Source organism: Silurus meridionalis, chromosome 4 (assembly GCF_014805685.1).
Source record: "Silurus meridionalis isolate SWU-2019-XX chromosome 4, ASM1480568v1, whole genome shotgun sequence".
Classification (NCBI taxonomy): domain Eukaryota; kingdom Metazoa; phylum Chordata; class Actinopteri; order Siluriformes; family Siluridae; genus Silurus; species Silurus meridionalis.
Window position 1 is genome coordinate 16,006,917 of NC_060887.1, and position 19,194 is coordinate 16,026,110.

The following is a 19,194-nucleotide window of genomic DNA, read 5'->3' on the forward strand; positions in this document are numbered from 1 at the left end:
TTGTTAAAAAAAAATCTCAGGTTTATTGGAACGTTTTATAACATACAGAAACAGTATGTTTACATCACAAAGGACAAAACCATCAAGGAAGTCCCACATGTGCATACACACTCAGGAGTGCACCATTGCACAGTTCCATGTGACACAAGTGTGCATTTCTAAGGTCACTTTGGAATGTGTGTCCATATTTATATCCTAAACCACGCACTCCTAGAATACATAGTGTACTTCATACAATATAATATTAGTTTTATGATGATTCATGGCATAACAAGTTGCAATGGTAATTTGTAAAGCCTTGTTGTGAGTGCTGAAACACTTTGGTTGCTAGGTAACATGTAGTGTAATATATGGTATGGAAATATCAATGTGCAGTTTCGGATGCAGCCACTATGCATGTTTATGTTTTGAGGAGCAGCGCAACAGTCAGAACACTGAACCCTGTGAGGATCAGCGTAACTTTAGAAATACGGTGCTCTTTAGCGCTTGTCACTCGAGGTATCACGTCCATAAAGACAACATAGGTAAAGCTCCCTACACTCAGACCCTCGAGGGTAGAGCGCGCTAGGCGTAAGGTGTGTTTATGTGTGTGACGCAGAGCGAGGCCAAGCGGGAAAGCCAAAGAAAGCATTAACAGGCAGACGGATACCACGGAGCGTCTCATTTGACTCTGAGCAAGCAGGAAGACCAGGCTGCAGGTGACGAGTGATGCGCGCAGGAGGAGATCAGGATGCAGCCGCACCTCGTCCACAGAAAAACCCTGGAAAATGGAGAAGAGACAGAGAGACAGGAGCAGCACAGAAAAGCGGATGGGGGCCAGCGAGGGATCAGGACGTGGCCGGAATGTTGGTGAGCACAGGAGCAAAGCTTCCTTCTCATCTCGCTCTTCTTTCTGTCTGTGCTGTCTCTCACACTCGTCTCTCAGAGCCAGGATCAATTCCTCCATCACCAGTAGGAACAGAAAGCCCACAGCCATGATGAACTCTGGCACAGGAAAGCGCAGCTGAGGATATAGGACACAGTGGACACATGGGATACATGGGACATACGAACACAGGGACAAAAGACAAAGAAAACATGAAACACAGTGAATATAGAGCAGAGAACACAGGAAGCATGAAAACAGGAGCACAGTCGGGGCAGCCATCATTATAAATACAATCAAAACTCCACACTATCACACTGTAATATTCAGAAACCTTTTACACCAACGAGGTGTATTTTGGGCATTATGTACCATATTTGTGTTACAGTATTGGGTACGGTATGTGGTCGTTGTGGTGTATTGTAGGTATTGTGTACCGATTAGGGCACCATGAAGCATTGTGGCAATTTTACTCACCGTCACGCCAAGCTCTGTGAAATGCTCTCTCATCTCTGTCAGGTAATTTGGGATAATGTCTAACACACAGGAGGCTAAAAACACACCTGCAGACAGACAGCTGAGAAAGGAGAGACGTGTGTCTAACATAACACACACACACACACACACACACACACACACACACACACATACATTAATACATTTGTGTAATTTCACATTTAATAAATGTTAGATTATAAAGATACAGAGTGTGTGTGTGTGTGTGTGTGTGTGTGTGTGTGTGTGTGTGTGTGTGATTACCTGAGTATGTTCCCCCTCTCGCTGTTATTCTCAATGTTCCGAGTGCCCCAAACCCACACACCAACACACACACCACATACACCAACACACACAATAGCTCTGATCCCACACTGCTAACCACAGAGGAAACCAGCAACATCATTACAAACAAACACACACACACACACACACACACACACACACACACACACACAGAGGTGTGAAAGACTTTAATGATTCCGAATCCAAATTTGGGCTGAATTTTTTTTTTTTAAAGAACTCATATCATAAATAAACCAAATAAAAATGTTTTAAAACTTTTTTTAAACCAATAAAATATAAAATAAAATAGAGTAATGATTTAGAGTGAAATGGTCTGTAGTGGAATGGCCCATAACAAAACACTTTGGGGAAATAAAATCACTTTAGAATCACATCGTGAGCGGTGAGACTCCACATGCAGAGGTGTATCAGGGCAAAACCTGCACACAACACACACGAAGGAAGATGTTCAGAAAGCTGAAGCAAATATGGAGCAGATGTTATAACGGGTTATAGTGTAGTTATAACACCTCTCATGTGTAAGAAATCAATAAATCACATTCATCTGTTTTGCCTCGTTTGTATTTATTCGGAGACAGATTTAATTAAATATCTTTTACCATTAAAATATAAATATCTACAAAAATAAACATCTATTATGTTTATTTCCGGTCTCCTCTACTGGAAGGAGACCGGAAATAGGGCCATTAAGAATAAAACTCTAGAAGCACCAAAGTTTTTATTTACTAAAATCTAACTAGTGTAAATTATGTAAAAGAAGTGACTACATATATAAATAAACAGCAGAGGTTGATCAGCCTTACCTCTGTGGCAGTCAGTCTCCGTAGTAAGGTTTAAAAACTCCTGAAACTGAGATCCAAATCCCTTCCTACTCCACATCCAGTGCACTGAGTAGGGTGATTAGGCCATTACTGTGTACCTTACAGAGTGCACATGTGTAGTGAGGATGCCATCAATTGTGACTTACCCGCCGTGAGTCGCTTAGTAAATTAACGGGAACGTGTGAGTCAAGTTTACTGAATCCGGAAAAAACGCCCACCTGGGTTCTAATTGGCTAGAAGTTCAGACTCTGTCAAATCCGCGTGGTTCTCGTGCGCATGCGCATAATCCGGAATCTATCGGAAAGGGATGGATGGGATTTTATTAAATAAATAAATAAATAAATAAATAAATAAATATATATATATATATATATATATATATATATATATATATATATATATATATATATATATGAGTTTTGTCCTCATACTACACGTCATTGTTCTATAATTGGAAGTATAAAAACAAAAATTAAATATAAAAAACAGAGTACGACATGCAGTGACATGCTTTTTACGACTGTCCAACATTTAAACATAAAAAAAGCAATAGAATATAAGGATAAAAAAAGTAAGACTAGATAAATAAGAAAAATATAAAGTATTAAAATATATATGTATATACATGAATTCTAGATGGGTATGGATGCGTATGGCAGATATTGACAGAGTACAAATAAAAGTGATTTAGTGTGATTGTCCTTAAAGTGTCCATGTGCAGTATGGTGTGGTATAAAGTGACACTGTGCTGTGCAAGTTCAGAACATAAACATTGGCCCAGGAGAGATGTAGGTAACCGATGGAACAGATTGTGTTTCGACGGAGATGAAAATAAGTTTTTAGGGCACATGCGTTGATAGGGCTAAAGGACACTATACTGTCGGAGTGTCCAGCAAAAGATAATGAGGAAGAAGATGCTGTTGATAAAAATAAGGAAGCCTATGCTGAGCTGATTTAGTATCTGGATGACAAAAGTTTGTCTATTGTAATGAGAGATGCAGCCGACGACTGTAGAAAAGCTTTGCAGATTGTAAGGAACAATTATACTGGTAAAGGAAAATCGCGAATAATTAGCCTGTACACTGAGTTAACATCTTTGCAGAAAATAGCAAATGAGAGTGTCACATATTATGTTCGAGCAGAAACCGCAATCACCTCGTGATGGACTTTTAATTGCGATGATTTTGAAGAGTTTGCCAGACTCATTTAAACCATTCGTTGTTTATATCACACAAAGTATTCAAAACCAATTTGAGAAGTTTTGAAAGTACAGAAAAGTTTCACAGCAGTGCGAATGGTGACACTGTGATTAGAGCAAGTGGTTCCTGGCTACACTTCGCTAGAAGCATGCTCTTTCATGTATTAAGGCAAATATAACAGGAAACCAACACTATTAAAGCTAGTTTAGGCAGAGCAATTTTTCCATCTACATCTCTAATTATACCAGCAGAATCTGATTTACATTGTTTAGAAGCCCAATACTTTATGTCCTCCTCAGTAGGCTGACTCTAAAGTATATTTTGGTCAATATCTGGTATATTGGAGATATGTGTCATCGTCGGGATCTCAGGGTTTGTATGTATTGTGTCCAAATCTACTGGTTGTTTTGCTGCTTTATTAGCTACTTTATCTGCTAACGCGTTTCCCTGAATTTCCTCCGAATCACCTGCGGCATGTCTTTTCACCTTAACTATGGCTTCACTTTGAACAATTTAAAAGGTCACTTATGAGATTAAAATGTGCTATGGGTTTTCCATCAGCTGTTTAAAAAGTTTCTTTGCTTCCATGTTTCGGCAAAATCATGCACAAAACCATAAGTGTATATAGTCACAACTTTACCTTAAGACAACTGACATGCTCTTGTAAGTGCCACCAACTCTGCAGCTTGTGCAGATGTGTATGGTATTGATTTAGCTTCAACTATTTCATCAGGTAATCTTACAAACGCATATCCACATAAATACACATCAGAAGGTTTTGAACATGAACCATCTACATAGAGGCAATCCCCCTCTTCCAGGGTCGAATCTAAAAGATCGGACCTACAAGAGGTCTCTTGTTCAATCTGTTTAAGGCAATCATGTGCGTCGTCAAAACCATCTAAATCTAGCAGATCATGCAGTGCTACTACAGCTGAAAGCGGCTGAGAATAGGATGGTACATTTTTTTGTCGCCAAGAGTGTGGTTTCATAACCAGATCTACGTTGTGCTGTCATATGTTGTGTGTTGAGGTAGTGTAAAATAGCTGTTAACTGATGTGAGGTGTACAGTATCAAAGGATGTGACAGCACCATTTTCTTAGCATCCCGGACCGTCAGAGCCACAGCAGCCACCGCACAAAACCCAAGGGCCAGCCTTGTGCTATGTTGTCTAAAGATTTGGAAAGATAAGCAACATGGCGATATCTGTCACCATGTTCCTGGGCTAGAATCCCCGCAGCTGTACCACCACGTTCGTGCACATGAAGGTGAAAAGGCTTAGCATAATTTGGAAGACCTAAAGCTGGAGCAGACTGTATAGCCTGAGGGCAGTAAACTATCAATCATTTCATGAGTCCACAGAATGAGATGTGATTGAGGAGCTTTGTGATCAATAGCACTACGCAAAACTTTATAATGCTGTGCGCAGTCAGGGATCCATACTCGGCAGTAGTTCATCAGTCCCAAGAAGCTCTGCATCTGTTTCACAGTCAGAGGTCTTGAAAACCCAGGCACACAAGCTGTACTCTGTCCTGTGATATCTTACGTTGGCCTTCTGAGATCACATGGCCCAGATATGAGACCTTTCTCTTCACCCACTGTAGTTTCTGGTGTAAAGTTTTAAATCCAGCCTGAGCCAGGACATTGCAGACAACCACTGATGCCTTGTGGCTTTTGTAAGTTAGGAGAAAAAAATAGATTATAAAGCCAAAACTAAATTGTAGTCTTTCCAATATTTCCCTATTGATTAATTTTTTTTATCAATTATTTTTTTATTTATCTATATTTTCCGGGCATATAAAAATTATCATGGATTCTTTTGGATATTTCAGACAATATTGCCTATATTAGACAGACAGTTAAAAAAAATGTCCCCCCTCATGAAGATTATGGACCTCTGAAGAAGTAGATGCCGAACTCGCAAACATCTCGTCCACCAGGGACGTACCAGTACATGTGTGGAGTTTTGACATTGGACCTTCTGGAGTGTTTAAAGGCTCTGGCATGGAGAAGCTGGTGCTGGATCTGTGATGATCACAAATGTAAACCAGATTGTTTAACAAGATTCTGAAAGGTGAGAGGATGCCTGAGGAATGGAGAAGGAGTTTGCTGGTACCGATCTTTAAGAATAAGGGAGATGTGCAGACCTGCAGTAACTACAGGGGAATTAAGTTGCTCAGTCACACCATGAAGTTATGGGAAAGAGTAGTGAAAGCCAGACTGAGAGAGGAGGTGACCATCTGTGAGCAACAGTATGGTTTCATGCTGAGGAAGAGCACCACAGATGCCTTATTTGCTTTGAGAATGTTGATGGAGAAGTATAGAGAAGGACAGAAGGAATTGCATTGTGTGTTTGTGGATTTAGAGAAAGCGTACAACAGAGTGCCAAGAGAGGAGTTGTGGTATTGTATGAGGAAGTCAGGTGTGTCAGAGAAGTGTGTGAGGGTGGTGCAGGACATGTATGAAGACAGTTTGACAGCAGAGAAGTGTGCAGTAGGAAAGACAGACCGGTTTAGGTTGAAGGTTGGACTGCATCAAGGATCGGCCCTTAACCCCCTTTCCTGTTTGCACTGGTGATGGACAGGTTGACGAACGAGGTCAGACAGGAGTCTCCCTGGACTATGATGTTTGCAGATGATATTGTAATTTGTGGTGAGAGTAGGTAGCAGGTTGAGAAGAGCCTGGAGAGGTGGAGATATGCGCTGGAGAGAAGGGGAATGAAAGTCAGTAGGAGTAAGTGGGGTCAACAGTGCAAAGTAATGGAGAGTGTTTTAAAGAAGTGAAGAAAAGAGTGCAGGCAGGGTGGAGTGGGTGGAGAAGAGTGACAGGAGTGATTTGTGATAGTAGGGTATCTGCAAGAATGAAAGGGAAAGTTGATAGGACTGTGGTGAGACCTGCGATGTTGTATGGATTAGAGACAGTGGCATTGAGTAAAAGACAGGAGATGGAGCTGGAGGTAGCAGAACTGAAGATGCTGAGGTTTTCGTTGGGAGTGACGAGGATGGACAGGATTAGAAATGAGTTTATTAAAGTGACAGGGCATGTAGGATGTTTTGGTGACAAAGTGAGGGAGACGAGATTGAGATGGTTTGGACATGTGCAGAGGAGGGACATGAGTTATATTGGTAGAAGAATGCTGAGGATGGAGCCACCAGGTAGGAGGAAAAGAGGAAGGCCAAGGAGAAGGTTCATGGATGTGGTGAGGGAAGACATGCAGGTAGTTGGTGTGAAAGAGGCGGATGTAGAGGACAGGGTGATATGGAGACGGATGATCCGCTGTGGCGACCCCTAATGGGAGCAGCCGAAAGAAGAAGAAGAAGAAGAAGATATTTAGGTTTGATATTCAACACTGAGATAATTAAAGGCTATGTGGTCTTTGGAGAACAACGTCTCAATGTATGAACCAATCATATACATTCTGACTGCATAACAAGCCAAAGGCTTTTATGATGGTTGTATTAGTTGTTCGAAGCAAATTTCGAGTATTTCTGATCTTTTCTGGAAATATGTATGTAACCAATAAATCGATTAAAAATTGTTCAAATACTGTACATAGATTTTTACAATCTTAAAACCACTTACTTCCGGCATCACTGTCATGATTGGGCCGCCCTGAGGAAGAGCCAATCAGACATGAGTATTCGCGGAGAAACGGCCCAGAGTTTCAAAGTATGCGGATTGACAAGTTTGTAATGCGCAGGTGTGTATATGTGTTAGAGATTGCGTTTTTGTATGGAACGCTGATCCTGTTCGGTATCCTGAGCACACGGATATGCGGTGAGGGGGCGGAGCTGCGCTCGCGCACAGTACAGACACTCACACACAAACTAACTACAATATAATAATAACGTGATTTGGTGAGAAAAGATGCGCGAGACGGCGAGTGGAGCAGGACACGGGACACGTACCGGAAGTGTGAGTTACACATCACTACATACATCTGTAATAATGACGAGTTCCCATTCTGTAGGGTGTTTATACACAACCAGCTGGACATGGTGGAGTGTGTGTGTGTGTGTGTGTGTGTGTGTGTGTATATAAACATTACACACACATACACTACATACATCTGTAATAATGACGAGTTCTCATTCTGTAGGGTTTTTATACACAACCAGCTGGACATAGTGATGTGTGTGTGTGTGTGTGTGTGTGTGTGTGTGTACTACTACACACACTAAGTACTACACACACACACACACACACACACACACACACACACACACAATAAACACTACATACACACTATAAAGACTACACACACTTTAAACACCACACATATACACACAGTAAACACTACACAAACACACTATGAAGAATGCACAAACACACAATATACCCTACGCATGTATACACACAACCACTTGTGTACACTAATACATCCCTCTCAGTGGTGCACTAATAAGTGTGGTACTGTGATTAAGGACACATTCTCTCTCTCTGTCTTACTGAGAAGTGTGTGTGTGGGTGGGTGGTTTTGTGTGTGTGTGTGTGTGTGTGTGTGTGTGCTTGTGTGTATACCCATTATTCACTCACGTTCTCCTTCTGTATGGGTGAGCTGGAGATAACGGGAGGATCACCGTGTTCCTGTTAACTGAGCGAAGCTCACACACACACACACACACTCATCTCTGTTACACACACAAAACCATAATAATTGTAAAATCTCACTTATCATGTGACCTTTGACCTTTTCTGCTCTATGTGAATCAGGAATCGAGCGAGGAGGCAGAAAGTGTGTATGTGGAACAGTGTGACAAAGATATAGTGATAGAAGACAGAGTGTTCATCGCTGATTCTTGTCCTCCATGTGTGTATGAGGGAACAGCGGGATGGGTTCTCCAGCACCAGTCTGTAAGTGACACACCGCCACTTTAAGTGGCATTAAGTGCGCTCTCACACACACACACACACACCATTGCTTTAATCACCATTAAACACACCACTGCTTTATTTACCATCAAACATCCCCCCCGCTTTAATTTCCATTAAACACACCACTGTTTTAATTTCTATTAAACACACACCTCACTGCTTTAATCGGCATTTAAATAATACAGTGTGTACCATGACATTTTACTCTTAGAATTTTAACGACAGCGAGTCAGAGGATGTTCTTCACACAGTGAACCCAAACGAGGTCTTTAATGAGAGTGACAGTGGCACTTCTGATGGTTCTGACCCCACCCACTGCTCGAATGTGGATACGTCGACTGTGTATCAGGTCGTATATGACATAAGCGGAATCAGCGGGGATCAACAGAAGCAGCAGAAGGTTGATGTTATCTCCATCGAACTCGGTGCGTCCACCATTAATGCATCTTTCTTACTGTTATTTTTTCTTACTTACTATTTTTAAATGTGTTTTATTTGGGTTATAGATATTTTTGAATAAAATGCTTAGCATTGTTTGTAGTTGAATAGCTTAATTAATAAGGTGGTGTTAAAAAATATAAGAGGATGGTTAATTAATAAGGTGGTGTTAATAAATATACAGTAAGAGTCTTTGAATAAGAGTCACCCTCTTATATTCATCAATACCACCTATTTATTAACACCGCCTTATTAATAACCACCCTCTTATATTCATTAACACCACCTTATTAATAACAACCCTTTTACTGTATATTCATTAACACCACCTTATTTATTAATACCATCTTAGAAATTAACCACATTTTTATATTCATTAACACTGCCTATTTATTAACACCACCTTGTTTATTAACACCGCCTACTTTATAAGGTGGTGTAATTAATATAAAAGGGTGGTTATTATATAAGAAGATGGTGTTAATAAATAGGTGGGGTTAATGAATATAGGGTGGTGGTTTTTAATAAGGCGGGGTTAATAAATAGGTGATGTAATGAATATAAAAGGGTGGTGATTAATAAGACTGTGTTAATAAATAAGGTGGTGTTAATGTGTGTTCATAATATTACAGATGAATGGAGTTCTCCAGTGCTTATGTCTGACTCGTGTGTGGTGAACGAGCTGCCAATGGTTTCTGCCATTAAAGTGGAACACACCAATCCAGAGCTCAGCCACTCCCCCTCTGAACTTGACCATGCACTTTTCAATCTTAGCCACGCCCCTCACTCCTTCACTGATGGCCTGGTGAGTGGATTAGTGTTTGCTACATCACTTGCTCACAGTGACCCTTTAACATGTTAATAATGCTTTTAATATGGTTTTATGATGTTATTACTGTGTTATACTGTGTTAATATTCCAGCTGTATCCGGAACTAAAGCTCACTGAGGAGGAACAGAAGCTCCTCAGTCAGGAGGGTGTGGCCCTTCCTAACAACTTGCCACTCACAAAGGTACCAACATTCCAGTTACACCCACACTGTAACTGTAAAAACACTAAATAAGTCACGGTTGTGTCTCAAATCACACATTGCTGTACTAAATTCCAGAGCAGCTGTTTTAAAACCCCTTTTTAAAAAGCTGTAGGAAATAGCACATGTGCTGTGTCGCCAATCACACACTAAATTACTGTCATTTACCTGCACTGGTTTACACACTGATTAATATAAATGCATGTGGTTTAAAACACAGCTTTCATTTGTGTGTGTGTACACACATGTTTGTGTGGATACAGGCGGAGGAGAGAATACTGAAAAAAGTGCGGCGTAAAATTCGTAATAAACAATCAGCTCAGGACAGCAGACGCCGCAAAAAAGAGTACATCGACGGTCTGGAGAACAGGTGCACTTTATATAAATATTAATAAACAAATAACAAATCAACAATAATAATAAAACCTGCGTATGCGTGTGTATGTGTATCAGGGTTGCATCATGTTCCGCACAGAATAAGGAACTTCAGAGAACAGTGGAGCATCTGGAGAAACACAACATGTGAGAAACGCACGCACGCACACACAAACATACAAACAAACACACAGAGTCTCATACACTTTTATTTACAATATAGAAACCCAATTCCAATATAAAACCCCAATTCCAAAAACTCTGGGTCAAAGCTCATTATAATGGACTGGGGCAAAGTGGAAAACTGGTCTGTGGTCAGATGAATTGAAATTAGAAATTTATTTTGGAAATCATGGATGCTGCATCCTCCATATTAAAGAGTAGAGGGACCATCCAGCTTTTTATCAGTGCAGAGATCAGACGCCTGCATCTCTGATGGTTGGCTTTGTAGTAGAAGAGTCCAGTGCTTTATGAAACTAAAAATATGACGAAGAAAATCCAGGACTGTTGAGCAGTTAGAATCCTGTATCAAACACAATTGAGACAACATTCCTCCCCCAAAACTCCAGCAACTATTCTCTTAAGTTCCCAGATGTATACCATATTTTCCGGACTATAAGCCGCTACTTTTTTCCCCACTCTTTGAACCCCGCGGCTTAAACAATAAAGCGGCTAATTTATGGATTTTTCCTGTGTTCTGAGCTGCACGGCATCGGGAGAAAAGATTCACCGCACGACGATGCCAAAAGATAAATTCTCGAGAGAAATTGTTGTGAAAGGATGGAGGAAGACAGAGAACAATGACTTTCTTGTTAGGCTACTGTTTAGATACAAGCCGTGTAACAGACACTGTCTTTCGTTAAAGCCTGTGTAAAGTTCATTTAATTCAGTGTAGGAACCTGCGGCTTATAAACAGATGCGGCTTATTTATGTTCAAAATAAAAATCTTTGTCAAATTCAGTGGGTATTAGGGTGTGCTTAATAGTCCGGTAATTACGGTACTGACTGTTGTTAAAAGAAGAGGGGATGCTATACAGTAGCATAAACATGGACCTGTCCCAACTTCTTTAAAATGTGTTGTAGCCCTTAAATTCAGAATTGCTTTATTCTTTTCTCAAACTGGTACATTTACTTAATGTAATCATTTTATATATTTTTATGTTCTTTTCTGAATACCTTGTGGGTTTATGACATTTACAAATCATTGCATTAGACAGCGTCCCAACTTTGTTAGGATTTGGGTTGCAAAAGTGTGTGTAATAAATTATAAATGTAGGTCTTTATCAGTTTACTAGATCAGTATGATGTTTGGCAGAGAAATTAGCAGTGTCTGTTTGTCTGTGTGCACACTGCTTTGGGTGTGTGTGTGTGTGCGTGTGTGTGTGTGTGTGTGTGTGTGTGCATGGGTGCGTTTGTTTTTCTGTGTGTCTGTGTCTATATGTATGTGTGTGTGTTTAGGTCTCTGTTAACACAGCTGAGGAAGTTACAGTCTCTGGTGAAACAGACGGCGAGTAAAGCGGCTCAGACCAGCACCTGCATCGTGGTCAGTGCATTTCATTATAATTTCCGTGTTAAAGGATAATCACTAAATGAATGCTAATAAATAATTTATGTCTAACTTGCTAATTCTGCTTCAGCATGATAGCTAAATGAAATTTTCTGTGTTAAGAACAGGGGTTAGTGAATAAATAATGGAATTATTTACGTTGCTGATCACAAAGTTTTTTTCTTTTTTCAGATTTTGCTCTTCTCTTTAACCTTGATTATTTTCCCAAGTTTCCGTCCATTCAGTCTGAGCACTCAAGCTTCAGATAGCACGTACACGCCCACTGGAGGTATGGCTTCTGATTAGCATTTAACAATCGGCTCATCACTTTGATTGGACTAGAACACTCATATTTCTGTAATAAATTCAGGATTCTGTTTTTTCCCCTCTGTGAAGTAATTTCCAGAAACATCCTAAACGATGAAGCATCTCCTCTTGTCCCATCTGAGAATGCAGAAGATGATAAATCCCTCCTTACTGAGTTCCAATCAGTGGTGGAGATGCAGCGAGGGGAGAACTATGACACAGATGACTCAAACAGAGATGACAGGCTACAGGAAATACTGCTTCAGGAGGATACACAGAAAGGAAACGACTCTGCGACAGAGGAAAATGGGAAGGAGATAGTAAACATCAACTTGCAGTCTCCTCCAGCAGGGGGTGCTGTGGTGGATGTCGATGCAACTAAACCTGCTCATGCTGACGAAATGTAGTAACATGAAGTTCTAATTTTATTCATGGACGCTAATGGGCCATGTCCCAAATCAGTCGCACTATACACAGGTACGTTAGTAGTTGCACTACTGGGACAGAGCAGCTAGGATGGCTGGTATGACTTCTTTTTTAATATTGGTGGGTGTATCTGTTAAGACACTATCTCAGTGCTGTAGTGCACATTGTGTTTGCTTAGGACAGTGGGTGGGCTGTGTCTCTAATCACCAGTTTGGAATTGAGGTTTTTCTGTTCTGTTTAACGTCTTTATTTTCTATAATAAACATCACGATGTCAAACGTGTTTGTGTGTGTGCAATCTTCTAGTTTGTTTGTTGATTTTGAGAGGGAGGCCTGAGTACACTGATCAGGGTTCCAACGGCTCATGGAATTTTTTAGATATTTGCATTTCAGTAGAAATATCAATATCATAAAATAAGTATAAATAGCGATAAAATATAAAAAATAACAATTCAATATGGAATATAAAACAATATATACATTTAAAAAATACAAATATTAAAAAAGTTAAATAAACATTAGAACTTACAAGAATTTAGGTAAATAATAAACTCATCTGACTCTGTGTCAGAAGAGTAGAAAGCAACACTAACAACATTTATCAAATTCCTTAACTATTTTCTTTCTTTCTTTTTTCTTTCTTTCTTTCTTTCTTTCTTTCTTTCTTTTTTTCTTTCTTTCTTTCTTTCTTTTTGACCAAAGCTTTTAATGACTCCCTCAGCTCTGCTTTGTCCGGCTGTTCCATTGAATATTTCCTGCTTAGGGTTTCATACGTCTTGCAGGATGCTGAACAGAGCGAAAATATATTATTAGCAACATTAAATTAAATGTGTAATCCAATGTCTAAAAGTGTACATAATAACATCTAAAATATATTAAAAAAATCTGGACAAGCATCAACAAACTCACAAAACTGCTTCAGAAGGTGTGAGGTCACCGTTTTGGTTGTGCGGGGAATTTACCCTGTAAAGAGGAGCAATCCAGACATGATTACACATTTTTACATTATTATTAATAAACTTTGTATTCATTTAATTGTTATATTGTAGTTTTTAGTGATTTACAACACATCCAGCTTTTTCCCTCCCATTAGGAACAGAGCAGACATCTAACACCTTTCACTCACAACATATGAAAGGCATTCCTTATTTTCCGTAAAATATCACGGTTTCCTGAGTATGTCTGCTTACTTGAGTTACATGGTTGTTTGCGGATGTTGTGTAACCTGGGTCACTTTTTATCTGCATACATCCAATAAACAATTAAGTGGGAGTTTACTGTTTCCTAATCTTTCCGGATTCTGCTCTGTTCATGCAGTGTGGTGTTAAAATTAGACGACAGAAAGGTTAAATGTAAAGTTTGTAAAACAACTATCGAGCATACACCAAATAATTGAGAGGGAGCACATTGCAGAACCACAGTAAAAACCATGCTACCCCTATGCAGCTGAAAGTAGCATCATCTTTGGCCCAAGTGCCCATCACTACTCTACTGCAGCCTCCCCATATAGCTTCAACAGAAAAGCAGTCAGCCAATGAATCCACTCCCACCTCCAGCCATGACAGCAGTGTGAGACACAGTTGAGCACGTCTCGACTTAACACCAGTAAAAACCCTGGAGGCTGAAATCTTGTGGTGCCTTAAGCTTGTTGAGTCCCTCTCGTCATACAGATTATCAGAACAAATTTTTATATAGCTATAACTTTAGCTAGCTAGTTCTAATTAAAACATTTTTAAGTGTAGCCTATGTTAGATAGCATAAGTGGTCACTGACATTATTCAAATTGTAGTTAATTAGGTTGCGAGCTAATTACTGTTAACTTGTTAATACAGTTTCAATCAATGTTGTATTTGATGTTTAGGATAATTGAAAAGATTGACAAGGCACTTGCAAATGGCTAGTACCCTGTTTTTCTGTTCATTTTAGGTCATGGAAATTCAGCTTTTTAGTCAGTGAAAGTCAGGGAAAAGTCAGGGTCAGGTTAATTTGGCTTAGAGTAAGATCCATGACTGATGTAATGAATGAATAAATGAAGTGACATGATCACAATCGGTCTGAAAGCGGCACTCTAACGGTATTTGATGACCACTATGGAGCACTGTGAAGAATCATACTGATTTTTCAGCTGGAGAGAGTTACAGTGAAATTACTCCTCCCCAAATCATACCTTCTTCCCAAATCCTAATAGGTATATTTTGAGAAAGTTGTGCTCTATTTTGTACAGAGACAAAAGAAAAGGAATGAAACAGGTGGTTAATGTTAATTTTCTTTTTTTTTTGTGTGTGTTGTGTTTTTATTCAGGTTTTGTAACACTTGACATTGAACTGGATTCAGGAAATCTGATTTCATTAGACTCTCATTGGCTGTTTCAGATGAGTAAAATTAAGAATGATTTTTCTCACACACACACACACACACACACACACACACACACACACACACACACACACACACACACACACACACACACACACACACACACACACACACACACACACACACACACACACACACACACACAAAAGTGGTGTGGCGTGGCATTCCTGGGGTAGAGAAAGTATAAACCTTGCTATACAGAGTTAAAATAAAGCCTTCAGTTGCTCACACTTGATTCAATGAGGTGTCAGTGTTAGATAAAGGAATAAAAAAACTTTATTAAAACTAGCCATAAAAATTCAAGTAAAAACAATGTACATCACACACACTGAACATCTTATCATAAGGAATCACATTCAGAAACAGTGTGTACATAAGAATGTGTAGGCACTGAAATCTCTCACACACACACACACACTCAGAGAAAACATGCATACTCACATGGTTACAAAGACACTTTAGCAGCCTTATTTCTGCCACGCACACATACATACACACGGACACATACACTCTTTAGCAGCTTGGGAGAACACACAGTCAGTGTCACAGTCTCTTGACATTGCGTTTGCTCTGTGCGCTGCCTGGTAACAGCTGGCTCCGGCCCTTCCTGCGGGAGTGCATGTTGGGAAGGCGTGTGCAGTCTGCCGAGCCATGATAGGTTCGCAGACAGAAAGTGCAGAAATGGAACACACACTCGCTCCAGCTACACACACCTTCAGCCTTTACAGAGTTACAGCGAGCGGGACGCTCACACCGGGGACATGGACGGAGACATTCGTCACTGAACAGTGTCTTTGCAACCTGATGGCGAGGGGAGACACAAATAAAAATGCATTTTAACTTAATGTTGGTGTGTAGCTTTCAGTACCATATGTAGTAGCAAATATCTAAACTTTGACACACACATTTTCAAAACCTAGAGTCAAGTATGCTAGAGAAAGTATGTTACAGTGCTACCGAGTTTGTACACACACCTGCAGGAACTGTTGGCGTTTCATGGAGGGTGGAGTGTGTGCATGGGTGCCGTTAGTTGCAGGAGTGAGTGTGTGAGCACTGGGCGTTTTAGCCTGAGCTTGAACACTGCCAAGAGCCGAGCGACACGCCAGGGTTAACCGCGTCTCTGCATCCACCACTCGAGCAGCTCCACCCATCTGAAACACACACCAGTAGTAACATTTGACCACACAAACACAGGTTTCAACAACTAACGGCACTCACCTCCAGTACGCGTTTCTGCTCTCGTTCATACATTCTCCTTCTGCGATTTGCCTTCCTGTCCTGCAGGATTATATCGCTCCAGGAGTCACACACCTGAGTACACCTGCTCACACAGAGTTAAAAGTACTGAATCGGTTTCGCCTAACTTCTCTGATCTGTGTTTAAAACTTATTTGTAACAATTTACTATTCCTCCTGTACATCTCTGCGTGTATGTATGTGTGCGTGTTAGCGCGTGCCTCACATTTGCAAGTCTTTGGCAGAGAGCAGCTGCAGGATGGAGGAAAGGATGTGGTGCAGATTCCTCATGTGAAGCTCACTGAGAACATCCACCTTACCTAAACCCATCTTCCGGCCAATCAAGTGAGAGAGCGGCAGGTGCGTTATGATTGGATGGTCAAGGTCATGTGAGAGGTTTAGGCATGTGCTGATTGACCGCTCAAGGTCATGTGAGAGAGTAAAGGAGCGGCTTAGAGCCTCCATGGCTTGCAATGCAGGAGTGAGCGACAGATCATGTTGAGTCACCCTAAGAGGCGGAGTCTCTGCAAACACCTCTTCCTCCAACTTTAGGCCCTGCCCATTCATGCACCAAACTTTGACCTCATCATCTGATTGTGAGCCCTCCCTGAGTGTGGACAGTCTGTGTTGGTGATCAAGTCTGGAGCGGCGGTGGTCTCGGCCGAGTGTAACCCGTGATGCACCGTCCTGGAATGAACAGTCATCACCACCATCCTCTAAGCCATCCAATCGCAGTGAACCAAAGCCACTGTCCTCAGACATGTTCAGTCCGGAGAGAGGAGTGTGTGAAGGAGTACTCAACACGCTCAGGCTCTCAGACAGATCAGCCGCTAGACGGGTCACAGGGGTCTGGAAGCCTTCTCGTCCCCGCTGCATCTCCGGTGTCTCAGACGGCAACAGGCCCGAGATGATGCTTTCATCCAAGTCAGGCTCAGACAAAGGGGGGCTTGCCTCATCCTTCCCGTCCTCCAGCGTGGACGTAACAGCCTGAGAGAACATCAGACGGCGCTTCATGCAGACCAAGGCTCCTGCGTCTGACCTGAGCGTGCTGAAAGAGAGCGGGCCACTAAGGAGGACATCCGGAGACTCTGCCTCTCCTTGTGTGCACGCATCCCTGCAGCCCAGTGTCCTGGACACACTCATCTTCATGTCAGTAAAGGATTTGGATGTGAGGATACGTCTGCGCAGAGACACATCTTTCTTGGTCAGTTTGGGAGTCTCACACCATTGCGGGTGAGATGGGTATTGACTGTCTCTCCCCCGTCTCTGAGAGCTGGACAAGTTCTCCTTCTGCGTGTCCACAATGCTGAAGTGGACACTCTCCTTCCCATATGTCCTGGTGTCATCGCCATGCGAGTAAGTGTGTGAGCTCACAGGATTGGTGAAAGATGGATTTCTGGACCCAGCCTTCACTGTCCATGTCTCCTAGTTAGGATCCTTACAACTAGTGGAGACAGGTATGAGTCTCACACTCCTGCTGGGACAAAATTATAAACACATTCAATTTTATAGAAAAAAAACGTTTATACTAAAAATAATTTTTTTAATAGAATATGTATAGTAGTTTCATCAATGACAAAATAAGCTGGTTTACTAAAAAAAAAAAAAAAAAAAAAAAAAAAGGAATTCTGTTTTACAACACATTCATAAAACAAAACACATCCACACAACACTCATTCAACACAACACTCATTCAACACACTGCATTACCTGGTCCCCTACATCCGGGCGTCGAGCAAAACCCTAGACAACCCTCATCTCGTGCGTGTGCGTGTGTTGCAGAAGGAGATCAGGAAGACAGAGTTAAGGTGAGTGAAGTGTGAGGAGCAGTGTGACAGAACTGTTTCCGGTGCTCGGGGGATTTTGAATGAAAGCAGCACTGATGAGAAGAATTACGGCTCGCTGTTGCCATGGTTCCAGAACGCGTACTCCACAGACAGTTCCTCCCCTGCGCGTGAGCTCCACCGTTTAAATCGCCGCGCGCGAAAAACAGCACCGAACGCGGCAAATATACGCGCGCGCACGCGCAACATTGCGTGAAATAAAACGAGCCTAATTTATCATTAAAAGTAAAACATCCGGTTTTTCATTTACAAGGACTTTAATACAATTAAAAATACAAACATCACCCCGTGTTCAAGTATAATTCTTACATTTCTCGAACAGTATCACTGTGTGTGTGTGTGTGTGTGTGTGTGTGTGTGTGTGTGTGTGTGTGTGTGTGTGTGTGTGTGTGTACACAGCAAACGAGTCCTAAACCCTAGGTTCAAGGTTTCTTCCTTATGCAGTCTCGGAGAGTTTTTCTTTGCCACAGTCGCCACCAGCTCACTCATCAGAGACAAACTTACACTTAAAGAACATCTTCACTTTTTATCACCACATTATCTGTGTAAAGCTGCTCTGAGACAATGCTTATTGTTAAAAGCGCAATACAAATAAATATGAATTTAATTATCAACACCCGTCGGCTAATCAGCAGAGATCATAAACACACCACTCAAATCATCATTCAACTAACGACTAACCCAGCGCGCGCGCACACACACACACACACACACACACACACACACACACACACACACACACACACACACACACACACAGTACACGAGTACATTAAATTAAACCAGTACCCGCGCGCGTCCCGGGCTCTCTCTCTCTCCCTGCAGCTCAGCGGAGTCTCTTGCAGTAAAACAGTGGCATCTCAGTGCGCACCGCCACCGTTCATATTTGCTGCTTCGCGTTGATTGGTCAGTGACGCACTTCCGGGTTATTTACCTGGCTGTTAGGGTCACAATATTTGTTTTTTCTTTTTTAACATGAAGGAATAAAAAAAATCACCGGTTTCATAATAAACATCTTAATATTTTTATTTTTTATAAAGAACAGACAAATAGAAACA

The 19,194-nt window shown here is 41.2% G+C and overlaps 3 protein-coding genes across 3 annotated transcripts; 1 reads left to right on the forward strand and 2 right to left on the reverse strand.

Annotated features, from left to right (window-relative positions):
• Window positions 1–2,781, reverse strand: LOC124384360 (zinc transporter ZIP1-like). Its single transcript, XM_046847123.1, has 4 exons — window positions 2,470–2,781; window positions 1,625–2,085; window positions 1,343–1,464; window positions 1–1,003 (listed from the first exon to the last, which is right to left on the reverse strand). Exons 2-4 carry the CDS (start codon window positions 1,764–1,766, stop codon window positions 401–403), a joined length of 867 nt encoding a protein of 288 aa, XP_046703079.1. The 5' UTR covers window positions 1,767–2,085; window positions 2,470–2,781; the 3' UTR covers window positions 1–400.
• Window positions 2,782–7,406: 4,625 nt separating this feature from the next.
• Window positions 7,407–12,960, forward strand: creb3l4 (cAMP responsive element binding protein 3-like 4). The gene is made up of 10 exons (XM_046847122.1): window positions 7,407–7,601; window positions 8,400–8,540; window positions 8,773–8,986; window positions 9,632–9,804; window positions 9,922–10,011; window positions 10,293–10,399; window positions 10,483–10,551; window positions 11,863–11,947; window positions 12,143–12,239; window positions 12,347–12,960. The coding sequence occupies exons 1-10, from the start codon at window positions 7,554–7,556 to the stop codon at window positions 12,661–12,663; spliced, it is 1,341 nt and encodes a 446-aa protein (XP_046703078.1). The 5' UTR covers window positions 7,407–7,553; the 3' UTR covers window positions 12,664–12,960.
• Window positions 12,961–15,310: 2,350 nt separating this feature from the next.
• On the reverse strand, window positions 15,311–18,325 carry fbxo43 (F-box protein 43). Its single transcript, XM_046846087.1, has 6 exons — window positions 18,189–18,325; window positions 17,763–17,766; window positions 16,519–17,717; window positions 16,276–16,378; window positions 16,032–16,208; window positions 15,311–15,858 (listed from the first exon to the last, which is right to left on the reverse strand). The coding sequence occupies exons 1-6, from the start codon at window positions 18,323–18,325 to the stop codon at window positions 15,601–15,603; spliced, it is 1,878 nt and encodes a 625-aa protein (XP_046702043.1). The 3' UTR covers window positions 15,311–15,600.
• Between the last annotated feature and the right edge of the window lie 869 nt (window positions 18,326–19,194).

Excerpts from the sequence above, each read along its gene's own strand:
- LOC124384360 (XM_046847123.1), bottom strand. The coding sequence starts at position 1,766 with ATGATGTTGCTGGTTTCCTCTGTGGTTAGCAGTGTGGGATCAGAGCTA. Across the intron at positions 1,465-1,624 it reads GAGAGGGGGAACATACTCAG|ACACACGTCTCTCCTTTCTC; the intron begins GTAATCACACAC and ends GTGTTATGTTAG. Across the intron at positions 1,004-1,342 it reads TCACAGAGCTTGGCGTGACG|CTGCGCTTTCCTGTGCCAGA; the intron begins GTGAGTAAAATT and ends CTATATCCTCAG.
- fbxo43 (XM_046846087.1), bottom strand. The coding sequence starts at position 18,325 with ATGTTGCGCGTGCGCGCGCGTATATTTGCCGCGTTCGGTGCTGTTTTT. Across the intron at positions 16,379-16,518 it reads TCTGCCAAAGACTTGCAAAT|GTGTACTCAGGTGTGTGACT; the intron begins GTGAGGCACGCG and ends CTGTGTGAGCAG. Across the intron at positions 16,209-16,275 it reads AGCAGAAACGCGTACTGGAG|ATGGGTGGAGCTGCTCGAGT; the intron begins GTGAGTGCCGTT and ends TGTGTGTTTCAG.
- creb3l4 (XM_046847122.1), top strand. The coding sequence starts at position 7,554 with ATGCGCGAGACGGCGAGTGGAGCAGGACACGGGACACGTACCGGAAGT. Across the intron at positions 8,987-9,631 it reads TGTTATCTCCATCGAACTCG|ATGAATGGAGTTCTCCAGTG; the intron begins GTGCGTCCACCA and ends ATAATATTACAG. Across the intron at positions 11,948-12,142 it reads AGACCAGCACCTGCATCGTG|ATTTTGCTCTTCTCTTTAAC; the intron begins GTCAGTGCATTT and ends TTCTTTTTTCAG.